We start from the raw sequence: 20209 nt of genomic DNA, 5'->3' as shown, positions 1-20209 counted from the left end.
GCGGCGAAAGCGATGCGACGTTTCCAGCCTCTTCTGCGACAGGATTTTCTAAAGACTGGTAAACCGTCGCAGGCAGCTGCGTAACGTTCAGTGATGGGGTGATCGTTGGAGTCTTGGAACAATACCTGACTGCATGAGCACCCTTCGGCGCTCGAACAACAACACGCCGCGTGCAAAGTGCCCGTTGCAGGCTGGAATGGTAACAGTCGCGTAAGAGAAGGGTCTGCAGTGAAACCGAGGGCGTTGTAGCATCAGATTCAGACGTGTCGCGAACTCTGCCGGAGAGCAGGGCACTTACGGACGAGCGTAGAACAAGGTGGGACGCACTGGGACAAGGCTGCGTGATGGGCTCGCGGGCTTCGGCCTGAGAACCCAAACTTTCACAGCCGCTGGAGGGGGTCTGAAGCGCGGGACGCAGCGGGAGGATCGCCGCCCCCACGAAAGCGCTTTCGGTGCGCGATCATACCCTCTTCTGACTCGCCGACTGGACCGCTCAAAGTCCTATTCCGCCCAGTCCCACGACATGTGACAAATCTGTACGTCTGAAGAAGGGCACGTGAGACGTGAGACACAACGCCAGTAGACCCGGCTTGTGTGTCCATGTACGTACCACGGCTGCCTCTTTCGACGAACAATGACTCCGCTTCGCGAACCGTGTCCAACCTTGCTCTGGCACGTCGGGAGATTGCGACTGAACAAAGCGCGTCTTCGAGTCACTCGCTACTTCGGGTCAGGTCGGCTGTGAGCGACAATGAGTCGGACGACCGGCTGAGAGCGAGAGAGAAGACGGAGGCTCTTACCTGCCCTGTGGACGTGAACGCCTGGCCGTCCGCCCGGGCCGCGGTGATCCCAGTGCTGAGTGCTGGGATCTTCGTGGCCCATAGACAGTCCCCGACCTTGAGGCCGCGCAGGAACACCGCGTTCCTCCGGCGGACCGTCCCGGAACTGCACCCGCTGCGGAATGCCCCTGCCCTCGCGCCTGGCTCCTGGCCCGTACCCCCTCCATCGCGTCAATCGACGGGCGATCAGGCGCCCCGACGAGGTGCGGTGACCCTGCTCGGTCCGCGCTGTTCTCCCGAAGCCCCGACAGAAGGCTTGGCCTGGTGTGGACACCACCCGGGAGCGGTGCCTGCAGAGGGGGTCGGCGGGGCGTCGGAGCGGCGGTGCGACGGAGTGCAGGAAATCTGCCACTGCTGCGAAGCCCACTGGCACGGCCGGGGCGGCTAGGCACGGCGCACGTCGACTGCACGCGAGCACCCGCCATCTTCGCCCGTGGTCGACGATCAGCCACGAGTCGTCTTGGGCCCCCGCGCGCGGGGGTCCGATGGGACGCGATGGGGGGCGTGGCCCGCGACGGCGTGATAGGCACCGTCGCGGTCTCGCCGCCCGCCCGCGCGGAGGCGGGTGCCTATGGCACGGAGGGGCTAGTAGGGCGGCGAGGATGATAGGCGAGCGGCTGACGCACGGCCGCACGGGGGTGGACCCACAGACGCACCCACAACTGGAGCCGGCGGCGACCGTCTCGTGCGTCGCGGGGCCTGGGGGCCGCACGGCACAGGCGGCAGGCGTGAGGCACCTTCCCCACGGCGAGGTTCGCGTTTTTGTCTTGGGGGCTCCTGCTGGGCTGTGGGAGGGCGGTGTGTGAGGAATGGCGGCGGAGGGGGCGGAGGGGGGCGGGTCGAAGCCCTTTGCGGACTGTAGTGCGGTTCAGACTCTGACGGATGGCAGCTTTGTGGTCCACCCGCAGCGGGGGTGATTCTGCGGGCAGCGCAGCGTATCTGAACCGTGTACGCCCATTCAGTGAAGCACAGACGATAGAGAGGAGGACGGACGGACGGTGGAGCGCCCTTGTCCTCGGACGATAGCCGCTGCTCCGACTCTCTGGGGCTGCTCTGGCGGAGACGGCGGTTTCCACGCTATCCTGCCATACCGAGCGTGAGCAGCACGAATAGAGTCTTCCCGTGGCGTCCTGCCCTGCAACGTCATATGGGAGTGTGAGATTGTGGCCGAGGAAGGAATGATGCTGCAGGCTGTGTGTGCCCCAACACACGTCTTGACATATCGAAGCAGCGGGCTTGGAGATTGGTGTCGTAGGAGGGAAGGCGGGACCGCGGAGAGTGTCGAACATAGCAACACAGAGCCAGAGGCTGGATGGCAGGACGCGCTCGCCTGCGGATCCGCCGCGGGCGGCTATCGATGTCACGACCAGTCAAGAGAACGTGTCGGCTAGAAGGCGTGATGACCACCCACATCCGTCGCTGCCGGATCTGGACTTGTTTGTCGCGAGAACGCGGCTGGAGGGGGCGTGGCTGGCGGGGTCGCTGATGATCAGACGCGTGCGAGGGGAGGGGTCAGACGCGTCGCGCACGCGAGGGACAAAGACAGGCTGGGATTGAGGATAGTGCCGGGGATAGCGCGCGATGTCGCCGGGGGAGCCAGTCTGGGCGAGGAGAACAAGACACACCGCGGCGGGGAGCGCGACGGCGAGCGTCGAGGGAGCGATCTCGCGGGCGGCGCGACAAACATACCCAATTGGGGCAAGCGCCGGGGTCCGCGGGCGCCACGTGTGTGATCACAAACGAGCAGCCCGATCTGGCCGTCCTCTTATCCGGTCCGCCATGTGCTGGGCCTGCGCTGCGAGCCTTGTGCTCGAACGGGGACCGTCGACGGCCTCGGTGTGCGCAATGTATAAGAGCGCCGCGGCGAGTGCAGGAAACCACCAGCTCGCCTCAGACGACCAACGCAACGCACCCTCACGCGCACCCCGTGTCGATCACCTCGCGCCCACATATCCTATTGTCCCACGTCTAGCTAGGACCCATCCGCCTTTAATATCCAGCCCGCCCCGCCCCCAAGTCCATCCCATCTCGCCGCCATGTTCCACGTCGCGTCCCGCCGTGCCCCGGAGCCCCTCAACCTCTCCTCGGCCCACCACGCGTACCCCGTCGAGCAGAAGCTGAACATCCCCCGCCTCCTCGCTCGCCCCGCCTTCTCCGAGCCCTCCCGTGACGCCCTCGCCCGTCTCGACAAGGGTCTCGCCGGCGTACCACTCGACTACGTCAAGAAAATACTCGCCAGCAAAGCAAGCGAGTAGTCTTTTCCTCTGCGCCCGCGCACCCAAACGCTGACTGTCTTTCCTCAGCATGATCCTCGCGCGTTCGCTCCTGACGATCCCCTCCGCGCTCCCCTGCGCACACCTTCCGCCCGCGCTGGACGCGCCCATGCGCCCCACCGCCCAGGCCCCCGACGCGCTCGCCTTCCCGACCCTCATCTTCGCCATCCTCTCCTCCCGCGCGTCCTCCGCGTCCACGCCCACCGCCGCCTCCTTCGCGACCGCGCCTCCCTCCCCGCCTCCGCCACCGTCCCGCTCTACCCCGCCTCCGCGCTCGTCATGGCCGCCCACTGCGCCCTCCTCCCACCCCTCCCCCGCTCGCACCCGCATGCCCCGCGCCGCGCCGGGCTCACGCTCCCCATCGTGCCGCTCACCGTCCCGAGCCCGGAGACGTTCGCGCTCCTGCACGCGTACCTGCACACCCTCCGCCCGGACACCCTCCTCGCCGCGCTCCTGCCCGCGCTCGCCGGCGCGCTCCCGACCCTCGCCGCGAGCGGGCCCTCGAGCGCCGCGGGCGAGCGCGCGTACGTCGGCCAGTTCACGTCCGACCGGCTCGTCCGCCTCGCGCACTCGCTCGCCGGCGCCGCGTTCCAGCGCGGGGGCTCGAGCCAGGCCGCGATGGCGAGCCTCATGGCGCACATCAAGGTCGTCAACGGGCTCTGGCAGAACGTGTGCGCGCTCGGCGTGTTCGACGATGAGCTCTGGGGCGTGATGGACCTCGCGTGGGAGGTCGTGCTCGCGGCGATGACCAAGGTCATGGAGAACAAGGCGTGAGGCTCGCGCTGCAAGGTTCTAGGGAGACGCGGCTCGGTGACGCTGCGCGTCGCTGGGCTGCTCCCTCTGTTCGCTACTCTCTTTCCGCCTCTGCCTTGTTTCTCACCCTCTCCTCTCTCTCGGTCTCACTCTCCGCTCGTCTGTCTGAAAAGGGTCTTCGTTTCCGCTGCATCACCCCCATACCACTTCCCGGACCTCACATATGCTTGCCTTCCCCTAGTGTACACCCCGCTCTATCTTAGCCTAGTACATGCATCCGTCCCAAGGCCCCGCGCATACCGCCCCCGCCATCTTGCATACCCCCCGTGTATTACTTCGAACCCCGTTCTCGGCACCCCCACTGTATCCCTACTGGTCCCCTCGTCTCGTTTCGCTTCGCCGTTGTCGTACTATTATGCACACCCCGCCGTCCACCCACAATCAAATCGGCTCCAGACTTTTTTAGACAATCGCATTGTGCGCCCCGCGCGAACACGCAACGACAAAGCAGCCGGCGCGCGTGGCAGCTCCGCGGCCCCGCGCCCCTCGGCGTGCGCGCGGCCTTCGCGCCGGTTTTGGGCAGACGTTTCGGACGAGACGTTCCACGGACGTACCCCGCACAATGCGGCCCTTCGGTCGCGTGCGAGCGTCCGACGAAGTCTAAACACCGGTCGCCATGGCCATCGACCGCACGACGATCGCCGCTCGAGGATCTGGAGGAACAAAGAGGTGGATATATGAGGGTTAGAGTCAGATCCCGCGCCGATGCGCACGCTGCTCAGGGTCTCCAGTGCCCACCTGCGGAGATGAGCAGTGTGTGGTGGGAGGGCTGTTGTTGGATGGACTACTGCCGATGAGTTCATGAGGCTTCTCATCAAGGATGTTGTGGGCCTGTCAGCCATGGTCCACTATTCCGCTATCGCGTTCACATATCACTGTATGTTTCTTGTTTTCTGCTGTTCACGACACCCCAGTCACTGTATACGGTCTCGGCTCTCGACTCGCATTCTCGACTCGTCTCATTCATCATCTCCACTGTATTACTTATGCCATCATCCATGCCCATGACTGGTTCGGTGATTCCAGGCCTTCCGCAACTCCTGTCTACAATACTATAGATAGCCTCAGTCTCGCATCCTTTTCGTTCTCGCGCCTCTGCTCTTCGCGCGACCATCACAAAGGACGTGACTCCTCTTGCTAAACCGTTCACAAACAATGGCGCTATATGAGGAGCCTCTCGCATGTCATAAACTTCCATAACATGACATATCGCCAATCGTGCGACAGCTATTATTATTATTATTATTCTCAACCTATCCCCGTGTGTCACAAAGGGTGCACATGTAACTACACGACTAAGGTACTATCCCGCGTTCGTTTGACGCCCGCGTGGGCACGGGACCGCGCTCGTAGGCAGTTGCGGACTTCAACCCTCGGGCCGAAGGCGCCCGGCACCCCCTGATGCGAGCGCGCGTGTTCCGAAACCAAAGTCCGCCGAGAAAAAAGTTCGTGCGCTTCTTGGCCCCCGTACCTGAGTGCCCCTCCTTGGTTATCCGATAGATCCCGGCGGCCCCCTTCGATCGGTCGCGGCCCGTCCGCTGTTGCACCCGTCAGGAGGTCGGAAGGCACCCCGTACTTCGCAAGCCGCTCACGCTTTTGAGGCGGGCGGCTTGGGGGGCGAGGTCTGAGCCGCCCGCGCGCCGTTCTTCGGCCGGCGGCGGGGGCAAGTGGGGGAGTACGAGGGGTGCGCTCCCGCGCACACCACGCATTTCGCCACGTGGACGGTGGGGCCCGGGCGCTTTGCGAGCGCCTCATGGTGGTGGGTGTGGTGCGGGCCGGCGCAGAAACCGCACGCCGGGGGCGCACGGCAACGGACGGCCGCGTGCCCGAACTGCTGGCAGTTCGAGCACTGGATGGGGCAGTCGGGCACGCGCGCGAGGGTGCACGCGCGCGGGCCGATGTCGAAGAGAAGCCGCGACCCGTTGAGGGCGCGCAGCGTCTTGTAGTCCTCGTCGTCAACGACGTCGACGAAGAGCGTGGCGGTGGTGGCGTCCGCGGCGTGGGGGCCCCAGCGGACGGAGGTGGTGGTGTCGGGGAGCGTCGCGCAGCCGTCGGACCACGCGGTGTCACCAGAGCGGTGAACGGCGTCCCGGAGGACGTCGAAGGGGGAGAGGGCGACGGGGACGCCGGCGTCGTCGAGCGCGGAGCACTCGACATGGTGGTACAGCACCGACACCCGGTTGACGTACCGGGAGGCGCGCAGGGGGTTGTTGAGGAGGCGGCCGAGGGCGTCCGCGAGGGCGGAGGCCTGGGCGTCCCACGACATGGGGGCGTCACGGGGGCAGATCGCGGGGACGACCGTCCACCGCGTGCGCGCGGGGTTGGAGGAGAGGCGGTCGATCTTGAAGTCGACGGCCCGGCGGAGGACCTCGAGGGCCTTGGCGTCGCTCGACCACACGGGGGCGTGGGTGAGGTCGTGGGCGGCGTGGAGGTAGACCAGCCGGGCAGACCTGGCTGGGCGGCGGCGGCGGAGCGCAGCCAGCGTGTTCTGGAGCGCCGTCGGCGCGGCCTTGGCCGGGGCGACGGGAGCGGTGGCGGGGGGCGGGGCAGGGGCCGCGGGAGCGGCGGCTGCCGCGGGGCGCGCGACGGAACCCTTGCGGGCCGCGCCGGTTACCCCCTTCCCCTTCCTCTTGGCGCCGGCGCGTGCAACCGTTGCCCATGTGGGCGCGGGGACGCTGGCCGGGGCCGCAGGGCCGGGGGCAGGCTGGGTCGGGGCCCCGAAGGGCCTGGCTGGAAGGGCCGCGACGCCGGTGGACGCAGCAGGCGTGTGAACGGGGGGCACGGGGGCGACCACGGGGGCAGCCTCGAGGGCGGGGGCAGGCGGGGGGAGGGCCGGAGGCGCCGCCTGGAGGGGAGGGGCGGGGAGGGGCGTGGGGGAGGGGTTGTCGACCGGGGTGGTGTCCATGGCCTCACCGGAGACAGGGGGGGAGGTGGGGGTGGCCGCCACGGCGGCGCGCTCCCGGGTGTAGCAGATGGTCTCGCGCATGGCTTCGGAGACCACGTCGCACAGCGTGGTGTACGTTGTGGTGAGGGCGTTGAAGGCTCCGTTGGAGTGCTTGGACCCAACGGAGGCGAGGTGGGAGTCGTAGTCGGCCGCGGCCGCGTCGACGTAGGGCCCGGTGTACCCACCAACACGAATGATGGTGCGGACCAGGTAGCGGAGGAGGGTGGAGAGCTGCCGCTCGTCGACGAGCGCGGCGGCAATGTCAGTGGAGGTGGCGCCGTAGACTTCACCGTCTTCGTCCTCCCAGGTCGTGTGGTTGTCGACCGGGGTGGTGGCTTTCTTTTTGCCCTTACCTTTCTTCGGGTAGGGCGACATCGTACTGAGGGATAGGTGGAACGTCCGGGGGGAGGGGATAGACGCTGTGGGGATGGTGGTGGTACGAGGTCAAGGAGGATGCAATCGTGCGACAGCTAGAAGCCTCTTGCAGAGCATCATCTACCAGTCACGACTCACGAGGATCCTCTTTCAGAGATAAAAAATAGCCTGCCCCATAAAGACTGGCCAACGCCGGGGTCGAACCGACGACCTTGGCGTTATTAGCACCACGCTCTAACCAACTGAGCTAGTCGGCCGACAACGTCCCTTAATTAATACACAATATATTCAGTGTTGTGATGCTTCAGTCACGATCACGTGGACACAGAGAGCGCGTTTGGCCGATGTTCAAGTTGCTTCTTCGAGTCCGAGCTACTCTCCTCTGACCACGAACTCGATCAACGCCGACCGACGCGAGACATGGACGCCAGCGATATGGGACGCCTCGGCGCCCTCTGCCTCCTTCGCAGCGGTGCGCAAGACTCCGTCGTCACCGCCTACCCTATCGACGACGAAGAAATCACCATCGGCCGCGACCAGTCCTGCTCCCTCCGCCTTTACTACCCCGCCGTCTCCTCCCTCCACGCCAAGATCACCTTCATCGACCGCAAGGCCTTCCTCGTCGTCCTCGGCACGAACGGCGTCCTCCTCGACGACGAGCCGCTCTTCCCCGCCGCAGCCACCGCCCCGGGCCCGACGACCGTCCCGCTCCCGAACCACGCCGTGCTCGAGGTCCACCGGAAGCGCTTCCGCTTCCTCTACCCCCCGAAGCACCTCCGCCCCGCGCGCGTCGACACCCCCACGCGCGGCGGCGCCCCGCTCCCCGCCACGCCCGCGGGCCCGCGCCGCGCCCTCCGCCTCTCGATGATCGCGAGCGCGCACGTGTTCACCCCGCGCCCGAGCCACGACCCGCTGGAGAACCTGCGGGTGCTGCAGTCGCCGCTGCGCACGCCGTTCGCGCGCGGGGCGGCGGAGGACATCGTCCTCGTCCACAGCGACACCCCGCGCGTCGTCGAGGAGGACCGGGACCTCGTGATCCTCGACGAGGTCGAGGAAGAGGAGGAGGAGCGGTCGAGTCTTCCGCTGCCGCTGCCACCCGTGGTGCTGCAGCACCCGCCCGCGACGCCGGTGCGCCGGCCGCGGCCGTCGCTGCACCGCGCGGTGCTCGTGCGCTCGGCGCAGCGCGTGGCGTACCAGCGCGAGGCGCAGATGCAGGAGGAGATGGAGGCGGAGGAGGTCGAGGACGTTATTGCGGCGATTGCGGAGGAGGGCGACGATGAGATCCAAGAGCTCGATGGGCCCAATGGCCAGCCGCAGCCGAGCAGCTGGCGGAAGAGTTTGGATATGGTCAGGGATGGCTGGGGTGGGCGTTCAGGGGTCTTTCCGTGAGGTGAGTCTCGCTTCTGTTGCGGCTGGCGTCGTTCTCATGGAAGCAGCCCAAGGAGAGGAAGAAGAGCCCGTGCTTGAGGAGATGGCTTGCAAGACTATCCTGAAGACGTGGAAGAGGACATGGAGATGGATGAAGACGAAGAATTTAACGAGCAAGACGAGCATGGGGACGACTACGCTGACGAGGAAGTGCACGAAGATGAGAATGAGGAACCCGTCGACCCTTGGGCCGATTCATGTCGCCCCAGATCCCAAGGAACTCCCAACATCCCCGCCTCTCCCTTGGCCCGGGCGCCGCCGCCGACTCCGGACCACGCCGGGTTCGCGTCATCACCCCATGGAAGGTCAACGAGATACAAATACCTGTCACTGTCAAAGAAGAGGACAACGAGAGCAAGTCGAGCACGGCTTCGTCCTCCCTCCATGTGCCCAAGTCTCCCACAAAGGAGAAAGTTACCGACGAGGAACGCGAGGTACGCCTCCCTCTGCGGTCTGAAACTCGCCTCGTACTGAACCTCGTTCCGCAGGCTATCCGTGCCCGCAGACGCTCCGCGCTTGCTACCCCAGACCACTTTTTCAAGGGCCAAACGCCCGGCTCGCGCCGCACGCTCTTCCCCTCTCTCGCCCCGCTCCCCTCGCCCAACTTCGCAGCGGCGGCTGACTCCGCCCCAGGCTCGCACGCACCAAGTGCCGCCTCGGACGAGTCCCCCGCACCCACAGCACCCAAACCGTCCTCGTCGACCAAAGACGAAGAGAAAGAGGACACCGCCGTGCTCCTCGCGCGCATGAAGCAGATGGTCGAGGGCGTGAAGCAGCGCCAGAGCCTCGGCAGGCAGAGCCTGAGCCTGAGCCCGCGCAAGCGCGACGGCGGCTTCTCTCTCCTCGCGCCGAACCACGCCGGCACCCACCGCCCGTCGCGGATCCTCATCGAGGAGGAGGACGCCGAGGCCGAGGCCGACGACGCAGAGGAAGAGCAGGAGGACAGCAGCGGGCCCGAGCACCCCGCACATGGGCGACCTGCGGCACGTCTTCGCCCGCCCTGCGGCGACGGCGGGTACACCTGCGATGACGGGCGTGCGCGAGATGTTCCGCACGCAGCGGGTGCCATCGGCGGAGACGCCGCGGATGGAGGGCCTGCAGGACATGATGGCGACCCCGGTGGATTACCGCGCTCAGTCTCCGCCTCAACCCGAGCCTGAAACCCAGGAAGAGGCACACGAACAGGAGGAGGAGGAAGAGGGGAGAAGGAGGAGGTCGTCGCGGAGCTTCCTGCGCGCAGCAGTCGGCCGAAGAAGACCCCTGCTCCCAGGCGGACGACCCGACGCACCCCGGTGCCGCAGTCCGCCCCGGCAAAGGCGACGCGCGCGCCGTCGCATGTGCCGGACGAGTCCGACGACGCCCGCGACACTCGCAGGACCAGGGCGCGCACCGCCGACGGCACCGTCGGAGGGGTACGTTTTCTCCCGCACGCTCGTTGTATGCAGCGCAACTGACCCACAACCAGCAGATCCCGCGCCCCACCCGCGCCAAGGCTGCAGAGCCCGCCCGATCGAGCCCAAGACGGACGAGGAGGAGGAGGCCACCGCCGCCCCCACGCGCGGACGGCGCACCCGCCAAGCGACAGACTCCTCGGCCGCCTCCCAGTCCGAGGACATCGTCGAGCCGCCGTCCAAGCCCGCGCGGAAGACCCGTGCGAAGACCCCTACCACCACCACCGCGCCCGCCAGGCGCGGAACGCGCGCGAAGCCGATCGAAGTCGAGGCCGCGGTGCACGACGGCTCGGACGAGGACCCGCTGGACTCGCTCCCGGCGGCGAAGACGGTGAAGCGCGGGACGCGGAGCAAGGTCAAGCAGGAGCCGGAGGAAGAGGGGGTCCCGAGCAGCCAGAGCCAAGGCGAAGGCTCTGCAGCCGCTGCCCGCGGGGCACGAGCCAAGCGCGGGACCGCGGCTGCGGCGTCGAAGCTCCCGCGTGGGCCTACACGCGGAAGGGCGGCGGCAACGGCGCCAGCGGTGGAGGCTGAAGTCCCTGAGGACAAGGAGAACACCCCGGAGTCGAACGACGATGCGGAGGAACCTCCCAAGGGTGCTGCGAAAGCTAAGGCGGGGAAGACGACGCGGGCGACGAAGGCTGCGGGCAAGGCGAGTGCTGATGCTGCCGCAGGGTCGGGCATCCCGATGCCGGCGACGCGGGCGAGGGCGACGCGGGCGAGGGCGACGAAGAGTTGAAGGAGGAGTGCTATCGTGCTATCTGTTTGTTTCTGTGCTCGACGAGGATTTGAACGTGTACGAAGATGCATGCTGCAATATGGATGATACCCCAAGTTTTTTTTTCCTTCGTGCCAATTGGTTTCCGAGCAGCCTGACCAGGTGGTCGAGATTGGGTCGAGACGTCTTGAACACGCGAGTGACTTGTCACAGGTGACCTGTGTGATATTGAGGCGCTTGCACGAACTACGCCGGCGCCTGTCAAACTTGGTCCCTTTCCCTCGACACACGCGGTCCTTGCAACCAGTGGTGGTTACTCGGTGGCACAGTGCACGACAAGATCTCACCTTTATGAACTCTGAAGAGAACGACTTCGACGAAATTCTTCCGGTATGGTTATCAACACACCCAGCGATAACTTCACGAGGCATCACGTTTTATATGAACGATTATCGCCCTGTGGGTACTGTGATGTGTCACCCAACCGCTTCGGAAGGCTTACGAGCACCTGCAGAGGAAGCTATACGTCTCACGCAGAGAAATTCATCCAATTTGGGTGGCGAAATCTCCCATGTGCCATCCGTTGGGGCTCATGCGGGACTTCCACCGTAACGAGGCTGCTATCTACCGTCGACTGCAAGAAGACCCCGCGTCGAGCAGATATACCCTTCCCTGCGACATTGTCGACGATCACGATCCCCCATTCATTTTGCTGCCATATCTAAGAGACCAGTTTGAACTCTCTCCAAGGTTCATGTCATGGAGCAGAAGTCTCACCAGTCTCGATCAAGTTCTGGAGGTACGCAGTGTTGGTGTTCAGACGAGTACTACTGCTGATCGTTGCCATCGAGTGACCACAGGCAATTCAGTACCTGCATTCTCAAAGATTGCACATTGCGTATGTGACCGTACGGCAGCGCACACAGTCATGGCGGCTAATATCGACCTTAACTACAGGACTTCTGCCATGAAAACGTCATGTGGGCACGTGGTGACGAGCCTGTGAAAGACATCGTGCGCCATCGACCGTACATTATCGACTTCGAACGTTCCCGAATGCTCCCTCTCGGACCTGGCAAGCAGGGTCGTATCAAGATCCCCTTCACTCGGTTTATGGTAGAAGACGAACCACCACTTGACCCGTACGCGTTCGACATGTACTGCTTCGGACAAGACTGTGATACGTTTCTGGCAGTGAGTTTTTCATTGTGACGGCCGTTGCGGAGGATATGACGACTCGATCAACAGTTCTGCCATCGTGCGTTTGAGGACAAAAGGCAGCCGTGGCCGATACGGTGGTACGTGCGCTGGATCAAAGGGGATGAGATCAAGTGTCGAGGGTGCCCAGGTGCGTGCAGTTGTAGGCCGAGTGCACGGACGGCGCGCTGGGTCTGCTTGCGGTCCGGTGCCTAGTCCGAATGCAGGAAATTCGGGCAACGCTTTTAGGTAATATATACTTGTCTAGTGGGCTTCTCGTGACCACTACGGTCTTCGTGCTCCTCGCGCTAGGTACAATGGTTAGAGTTATCTGACGTCGTGCGACCCGTGGTGCAGTTGAATGCTTCTGACCTTCTGGGGTGACTGGGTACTTATTAAGGGAAGAAATCCGAGTCCTTTCAGCCCGGGTTTAGCCTATCGCGATCCGTAGAGTCAGACGGTCAGCGCTTCAGCATCGTGTACCACCGGCGTCAACTCCTCCTTCACCTCCTGTCGCAACTTCGTCCATTGTTCGTACAGCTCAAGTAGTGCTACGCTTTTTGAATGCGAACCAGAGCTGATTCACCATTCTGTCCGTGAAGCATGTCTCAATCTAAAGAAGCCATCGATCAGATTGTCACGACTTTGCGAGAGCGACTGGACGACGACGCAGCTCCTCTATGGGAGCTTCAGAACCCGTCCGCTCGGCCCCGGGTTGATCTGGCCCCGACGGCAGCGTATGGTTGATGAGGAACCATTTGTCGCCCGAGTCCATGGGCGCCAATCGCGCCGTGCAGTTCAAAATGCGGGCAGAAAGCATCGACTACGGAACCACCTTTGACATCCATATCAAGCACGCGAACGACAAAGGAGGATCCAGGCCGCCCTCATCCGTGGAATACAGCAGATCACCAGCCTCGAGGGAGGCAGGACGCTGGTGTATGAAGACTGCAATCGGGACGCTTAGTAATAGGTTGGCATGCTTGGTTCATCGTACTGCACCGCTCAGTTCTGAGATCTTCCGTAATAACAGGTCTGCCAGTAACTTCAAGTCTTTGTGAGCTCGGCGACTTTCTCAGGGCGATCCTCCGAGCTCTCCACCGTCCTGACTCCTGTCTCTGATTCCTCATCGACCCTGTGCTCGTCGTCAGAAAGAGGAACTTTCGTGAACTCTTACTATGTGTCTCAGACAATCACCGAAGAACCTAAACGGTTTGGGGACATGTCGCCCACACCCGTGCTACGGGCCGTCGTACGACGTGTGCTGAGTCCGACCTTGGTCCGACCACGATAGTAGCAAACGGGCTCACTGTATGTACGATATGCCTGCCATGTGCCCAATATTTGGACAATCATATATTGCGTGGTGGTGAGGTAGATGAATACGCATGTCTGTCATGGTACGTTGCTGGATGGGTGAATACGTACGATTAGCTGATGATGAACGAATTCGAAGGAAACTTGCATGCGTTTGTGACATGTGTCACTATATCAACAAGTAATGTCACACACTAACACAGGCGCAAGTTCGTCATGTCACACCTTGTCTTGCATCCACCCTCCAGCTTGCCTGGACCTCAAAGAATTGTCCTCGCCGGCAATGCCCTACCCGGAGAACAACAAGGCTTGTGGCAATGACGATGAGGCTTACTGAACTCGCGAACCTGCCTCCAGCCAGGCTCTCTGTGAGCGTACGTCCTGTCCTCTCCACTCACTTTCTGCGCATCCTTTGAGCATATCCCGCAGTTCAGAAGGAGAAGCCCCGGAGAGCTTGGGAGATGGGCCTTCGATCGTACGCTGCCTAAACCCTCGTCGGTGTGCGACCCCTCTCATCCCCTCTTGCGACATCCGAACGGCGACCGCATCGTGGCGGACTTCCCATCCTTCACAACCCCCGCGTTCATGATGAGAGCCATCCCCACCGGCCTCCTCTACAAACCGCCCCCGTCCCACCTCATCAGCCCGAACACCCTGCGCGAGGACGCGGACGACCCCAGCGTGGTCCACATGCCGCTCGCGTCCACCGTGCACAAGCTGCTCGGCGTCCGGTTCTACCAGCGGGACGCCCTCCGCCGGCTCAAGACCGCGTGCGCGCTCGTCGTCACGCGCGGGGCGGACGTCATAAACGGGACCGACGACGGGCCGCGTCTGATCTTAGACGAGGAGCGCGCGAGGCACCGATGGGTCTTGGCTGGTGCGTCGCTCTCTGCGTGTTCTCTGCATGCTGCGCGCTCACGCGTGCGCCGTGCAGGCTGGACGTACGTGTGCAAGATCAGCCCGGAGCTGCACCGGATGCCCTACACGGAGCTCGTGCCCCATGTTAGGGCGGCGCTGGAAAAGATGGCCCGCCGTGGACGGAATGTCGAGCGACGGTGGGCGTCGGAACGTCTTTAACGCGACACGGGTCACCATAGGGCTTGGTCCTCGAGGGCGTAAAACGGGAATAAAACAAACAGGTAGGGTCTGTCTGTAGGATTGATACGCTGCGTCAAACCCCTTCTCTGCTCCTGAAAATGTCGGGGTTTCAACAGGGACTGATACTCTACACACATATCGTGTTCTCAACATTTACACAAGCACGAATCCCCATAAACCCCTCTAGGCAGGCATACCTCAACAGAATGATTGCAAGGCACAACTGATATATAAACATAAATTTAACACGGTAGGATAACGGCCGACTAGCTCAGTTGGTTAGAGCGTGGTGCTAATAACGCCAAGGTCGTCGGTTCGACCCCGGCGTTGGCCATTTTGAGTGTGTAACCTTTTTTGCGATGCGGTATACATGCTTTTGGTCTGCGAGGAATGTGCTGCCAGTGACTTCCGCAAATTTCCCCAGTGAAACATCCGCCCCATTCCAAGTGATCGACCACGAAAACACTAGGCACAACAGCATTCAATATTGTTGGCGAGAACACAAAGCCCCAAACGCGCCGCCCAGGCGGACACGACGCTCCGCTGGCCGTGGGTGCCGACGATGAGCGAGTCGGGACGGTAGAGCGCGATATGCCGGTGGATGGTCCAGGTGACCTTGCAGGCGATGTACTCGACGATGATGGAGAGCTTCCGTTCCGGGTCGTACTCGACGCACTTCTCCTGGATGGAGTGTACGAGCTCGCGCGCGTCGTCGCGGTACAGGTCGTAGTCCTTGTCCGCTGCGGCAGATGCAATAACGAGAGTGGGGCTGAAGCTGGACGCACCGAAGTCGTCCGGGTCGATGCCGCGGAAGACGACGAGTTCGTCGCCGTCCTGGATGAGGCCGTGGGGGCACTACTCCAGCGCCTGTGTCCCGCTCTCCGTGTACGGGCGTAGCCCTCACTCTACACGGGGAGTGGGTAGGAGAACATGCTCGCCTGCGGGGTTTAGAGTGTGTCAAAGGAAACATCGTGCGTGCAGCCCTGCGTGGCGACGAGCGGGTCGGTACTGTTGGGCCTGGCTTGCTCTCCATCGCCGAGCGGAGTGGCGGGGGCAGTAGGATGTGGCCCGGGCGGTCTGGAGAGGCCATGTCGGACGACGTCGTCGAGGCAATCGGGCTGTGAACGCTGGTATATGGGGTACCGCCGTCGTCTGCAGCAGCGAGCGGGGTCAGCGTCTTGCGCCGGAGCCGCGGTGGTCGTGCGCACCTGTGCATGGCTATCAGTTCCGGGCGGGGTTACTCTTCAAGGATCTGAGCGCGGCATTCGGCAGAGTCTGTCGTCGCTGTGAGAAGCACGACGCACGGGCGGGGTCGATGGCAAGGTGGTGGGCAAGACGATGGCAAGGTCTGTGGCGGCTTCGAAGCGCCTTGCTCCCCGCCTTCCATGTCCCGTCCACCGTCCCCCGTTCTTGCTCCCACGTCCCCCGCACCCCGCTCGCCATCTGGGCACGAAGAATCGGAACCTGCTCTCCAGGTCACCCTACGGACTTGCCTGAAACGCATGCGCCCGGCGCCGAGGACGCGGCCTCCGCCGCCACTCCTGCTGATGTTCACGAATCAGCGTCCTCCTCAACCTCTACCACCCCGTCGCCCCAGGACTGGCAGGCAGTCTGGTCGCCGGCCCACAATGCGTACTACTTCTACAACTCGGTGACGCACGAGACCACCTGGACGAACCCGCTCCAGCCCTCCGCGGAGGCGGGGCCGTCTGCCGCGACCGGGGCGCAAGACACCGCCGAGACCGAGGGTGCGTCGTCGTCGTCGTCGTCGTCGTCGGCTGGGGCTGCAGGCGGCTACGACGTCTACGCGGCCGCAGCCGCGCAGGGCATCGATTCCGCACTCGCCCACCTCGATCCGTCCCTCGCCGCGGCGGGCGCGGCGCCTGGGGCGGGTACATACACGGCCAAGTTCAACGCCCGCACGGGGGCGTTCACGCGCCCGGACGGGCGGGACCCGACGCACCTGTCCGAGTACGAGCGCGCGAAGCGGATGAACGAGTTCTACTTCGACGTGAACGCGTGGGAGCGGGAGGTCGAGCAGCGCAAGCTCGAGGAGGCGCAGGAGGAGGAAAGCAAGAAGCGGAAGGGCCGCCAAGAAGGACCTGGTGAGTCTCTCCCGTCGGGGCAGTGGTAACCGTTCTTTGTAGCGTACTGATTCTAGGGGCGAAGGAGCGGTTCAGGGAACAGAAGAAGCAGAAAAAGCTGGCAAAGACGGCGTGGCTGCGTACATAGGGTGCTATCTAGATATCTTGCACCCAATCGATCGACATGTTCTCCATCTTCCGCGAACTCGCTTGTACAACATCCCCAAAACCATCACGGCGCTGCGTTGTCATCGATGTCAAGTGAACATGCCCTCTCGACCTCGTCTTATGGAGGAATCCAACGCCACCTACGAACGTATCTACCGCTTTGATTGAAAGTAGCTCCTCGATACCATGGAATGAGACCGTCCGTTGTCCCATGCAGATGCGATCGCCGTGGAATATCTCGAGATCTTGGTCACCACTGTATTCCCCTGCTGAGACCTAGCTTCACGTTGGCGTCTACGCTCCAGGATTCCATCCTCGAGTGTCTAGATATTGTGGAGCGGCGCCATCTTGCAATCCGTTGAAAAAGCAAACCGATCGTCGGATGTGGTGCGCGAAAATCTGGACACTATGGCACCCATAACCGCACCGAAGACAGTGCGTTCCCATCCCTCAAAGGCGATGATGCGAGAGCCGTCCTCTGAAAGCTGGTATTGAAAGCCTCCAGGGCGAGTAACCAATGGGCCGCGTCCCCTTTGGAAACCAAGCATAGGATGAGGTGTCCGTGAGGGGGGTAGTGCCGCAGCGAACTGCTTCCCGTGCGGCGCCACGCGGGGGCTGCGGAGAAGCACTCCCACATCTGGGGAATGGCATATACGGCATGGACTAGCGTTCGAACCTCTGGGTTGCGTCCGAGCGAGTGGCAGTGCCTGTTGACGGGAGTAGCTGGTGATGTGGACTTCGCGCCAGAGATGTAGGTAGTGAATCCCAGCAGACGCGGATGCACCTGGCGATTGCTTTGAAGTCCTACGGCTCTTCGAGTACGTCGATGATGGGTTCGCGGGTTTTGGCCGGAATGTATCGCGAACCCACATCGGATGAGCCTTGCATCGTTCGGAGGACCGCGGGGATGAGCGACAGGAGAGCTCGAGCCAAGGACGCGTCGTTTACGTCCAACGACTCTCCCACACCGGCCCTTCTTCCGAACTTCGCCCGCAGATATGTGGCGCGATAGATGATGCAATATAGAGCTGTAAGCGTGCATAGAGCATGATGAAGCATAACGATAGGAGCGAGCATAAACCAAAGCAGTCCCCCGTCCTCTAACCTCGTTTCCGATACTTGCCACCCCGTCTGCCACAACGCTCGTCAGTTATGCACGGACACATCTTGAAGGAAGAACGCAGACTTACTCAGCTTCGTCCGCCACGGCCGCGCGCTTCTCCGCATGCATGCGGTTTGCCTCGGCGTTCAGCGCTGCGACCTCCTGCGTGTCCGGGAAGCCGATGTTCCAGTACCCGGGCGGCGTCTTCGCGCGCGCCCATGTCGCGCGATGTCGCGACACCGTCTGCTTGTGCGTGCTAGCCTCTGCCACGGGCTTGACGGGCGACGACGACGGAGATCGCCACATTGGGGCTTGCAGACGCGGGGGAGGAGGCTTGAGAGCCGCGTAATACTAAGAGTTGCCAACCCAGATCAGCAGGGAGCGCAAGAAGCATGGGAAGACGTACATCGCGGCAACACTCGCAGTCGTGCCCGTGCATCTGCCTGCGACGCTCCTTGTCGCGCACTACCTCGTCGAACTGGTACCCGACGCCGTTGTTCCGCGCGGGATCGATTTCGAACTTCGCATTGATCGTCTCCTTATCCGCCCTAAGCACGCAGTAAGCAAAGGAAGGACACGGTGTGAGAATAAAACGCACTTGTTCAAGGCGGCGTAACGACCACGCCCTTTGTACGCCGAATAATCCGCAGGACGGTTCTTGCTGCCGGAAGGACCTGGATGTGATTCAGGAGATGTGGCCGCGTTCTCGTCGTTCTCTACAGCACGCTCTTTCGCTTTCTTCGAACGACGCGATGTAGGCGTGCTTGGAGGGTCGGACGATGACGACGGCGAGGAGATGACAAGGGCGGCCTGACCGGGAGCCTTGCTGACACGCCTCCCAGGGCCTTGAAGGCGAGGGAGCGTCTCAGGCGTCATCAGCTGAGCCGCAGGTAATGGCGGTGCGTCAGGCCTGGGTGTCGCATCTGCCATTTGCGCAGGTGTGATGGGTACAATTTGTGACGGGAGAAGGAAACTTGGCGCTGTAAATAACACGAGGCCGTGAGATACGTCAATCCACTTGAAGTGGACGGTTCTCACCTTGAGACTCGAGCTCGGTGTCTGATGGCTCTTGATCGAAGGCGTCGAGACGGGAACGTTTGCGAGGGATGGTCAATGATCTGCGGGCGATCTCTTGCAAGGATGGATAGAGGAAAGACACCGCTGAGAGGGGCGATTGAGCGTGCATATAGCAATGAGATGTGCATTCAACCTACGCTCAAGATCTGGTTCAGTTTGCGACGACCCGAGCACGGGATTGTCGCATATACTCTCAACACTTTCCGAGGCCTCGAGCGGAGGCACCATGATGACGGTCCTGATCTCCGGCGAGGCTAGCATAATGGCAGTGTTTGAGGGGACCGTGTTCAGGTCTCGGGACGTCAATACGGTTGGCCAGGGGGCAGGAGGTATAGATGCTGCGAACGGAACACTCGATCAGACTGTGTATACCTGTAAGACATGCGAAGCTCACCAGGAGGCAGCGAGTCGATGTCCGATAAAGGGACCCCATCAAGGGCTAGCTTCCGCTTTACGTTGCCAACTCCTTTTAGGATCTTGGCCGAACGAGGGGACCGGACCTTAGAACGGGAAGGGCCTGCATTTGTCTTGCCATCGCCTTCATCATCTTCTCCGTGACTGAACTTCCTGCGCTTGGAGGGGCGTTCCAGGATCTTCATCTTCTCGTCGAAAAGCCATTGCTTGAACTCTTTCCACCGCTTGTAGTCCTCTGCATGTTTCTTTTCCGCAGCTTCCTTGGCCCGTAAAAGACAAGCGTACTTGTCTTGCAGAGCAGCGAGCTCTGCCCGAGCGTACGCGAGCGACGCGGGGTTCTCCGTGGACGTGGTGGATGGACCAAAGTTTACCTCATCCTCACTACGACTGGCTCTCCTTTCCCTCCTCTCGGCATCCAGCGTCTGAACCAACCTCTCGTTCTCCGCGCGTAGGTCCATGAGCGCCTTCAAGGCATCTCCGAGGGCTTCAAGTGTCGCCTTGCTCAGCTGGACATGGCTTAGGAGTTCGGCCTGCAACGCCTGTACATGTTCGGCGAGCTCGTCCGAAGGAAGCTGAGATAACTCTTCGAGCTGGCTCTGCTGCGCCTCGGGGAGCTGGGTTGCCAAGGCGGCTTCGGCCTCTTCTAGGTCTCGGTAGCCGAGCTTGCCCGCGAGGCGATGACCGCGTTGGATGGCGGCGAAGACTTGCTTGTTGAGATCGTTATTGGCCCAACGGAGGTTGTTCATCTGAAAAATGCATCAGGGGATGTATGTGCGAGGAGTGCGTCATGCATTCACAGACTCGAGGATAGACATACCTTCGTTTCCAAGAGGCGAGCGGACTCATTGCCGGAAGCATCCTTGTGGGCTGTCTTGCGCATGCAGAGAGGGGGGAACAGGTAGCGTGATATGGAT

The 20209-nt window shown here is 62.5% G+C and overlaps 6 protein-coding genes and 2 non-coding genes across 8 annotated transcripts; 5 read left to right on the top strand and 3 right to left on the bottom strand.

Moving 5' to 3' along the window:
* Positions 1-2875: 2875 nt before the first annotated feature.
* On the top strand, positions 2876-3886 carry BXZ73DRAFT_102229 (uncharacterized protein; the record flags this gene model as incomplete). The annotated part of the gene is made up of 3 exons (XM_048015155.1): positions 2876-3090; positions 3143-3156; positions 3240-3886. 3 exons carry the CDS (start codon positions 2876-2878, stop codon positions 3884-3886), a joined length of 876 nt encoding a protein of 291 aa, XP_047877061.1.
* A 3541-nt stretch (positions 3887-7427) lies between these two features.
* Positions 7428-7501, bottom strand: BXZ73DRAFT_t119. The gene has a single exon. It is a non-coding gene; the product is annotated as a tRNA-Ile (tRNA).
* A 163-nt stretch (positions 7502-7664) lies between these two features.
* Positions 7665-10859, top strand: BXZ73DRAFT_102227 (uncharacterized protein; the record flags this gene model as incomplete). Its single annotated transcript, XM_048015154.1, has 5 exons — positions 7665-8607; positions 8740-8822; positions 8882-9106; positions 9161-9707; positions 10141-10859. The coding sequence occupies 5 exons, from the start codon at positions 7665-7667 to the stop codon at positions 10857-10859; spliced, it is 2517 nt and encodes an 838-aa protein (XP_047877060.1).
* A 2810-nt stretch (positions 10860-13669) lies between these two features.
* BXZ73DRAFT_78219 (uncharacterized protein) lies at positions 13670-14429 on the top strand (the record flags this gene model as incomplete). The annotated part of the gene is made up of 3 exons (XM_048022830.1): positions 13670-13726; positions 13782-14229; positions 14287-14429. 3 exons carry the CDS (start codon positions 13670-13672, stop codon positions 14427-14429), a joined length of 648 nt encoding a protein of 215 aa, XP_047877059.1.
* Positions 14430-14710: 281 nt separating this feature from the next.
* On the top strand, positions 14711-14784 carry BXZ73DRAFT_t125. Its single transcript has one exon. It is a non-coding gene; the product is annotated as a tRNA-Ile (tRNA).
* A 131-nt stretch (positions 14785-14915) lies between these two features.
* On the bottom strand, positions 14916-15305 carry BXZ73DRAFT_48138 (uncharacterized protein; the record flags this gene model as incomplete). The annotated part of the gene is made up of 2 exons (XM_048019997.1): positions 14916-15190; positions 15236-15305. Coding segments are annotated over 2 exons (345 nt in total), but the record flags the coding sequence as incomplete, so codon positions are not given.
* Positions 15306-15765: 460 nt separating this feature from the next.
* On the top strand, positions 15766-16682 carry BXZ73DRAFT_90505 (uncharacterized protein; the record flags this gene model as incomplete). The annotated part of the gene is made up of 3 exons (XM_048025660.1): positions 15766-15796; positions 15926-16555; positions 16612-16682. 3 exons carry the CDS (start codon positions 15766-15768, stop codon positions 16680-16682), a joined length of 732 nt encoding a protein of 243 aa, XP_047877057.1.
* Positions 16683-17888: 1206 nt separating this feature from the next.
* Positions 17889-20175, bottom strand: BXZ73DRAFT_102223 (DNA repair protein endonuclease SAE2/CtIP C-terminus-domain-containing protein; the record flags this gene model as incomplete). Its single annotated transcript, XM_048015153.1, has 7 exons — positions 17889-18155; positions 18211-18352; positions 18403-18784; positions 18843-18965; positions 19019-19219; positions 19276-20041; positions 20113-20175. 7 exons carry the CDS (start codon positions 20173-20175, stop codon positions 17889-17891), a joined length of 1944 nt encoding a protein of 647 aa, XP_047877056.1.
* Positions 20176-20209: the final 34 nt, after the last annotated feature.

Source organism: Epithele typhae (genome assembly GCF_022376455.1).
Source record: "Epithele typhae strain CBS 203.58 chromosome Unknown BXZ73scaffold_30, whole genome shotgun sequence".
In the NCBI taxonomy this organism is placed as follows: Eukaryota; Fungi; Basidiomycota; class Agaricomycetes; order Polyporales; family Epitheliaceae; genus Epithele; species Epithele typhae.
Note: the sequence above shows the minus strand (reverse complement) of the source record. Positions and strands in the feature narration are given on the sequence as shown.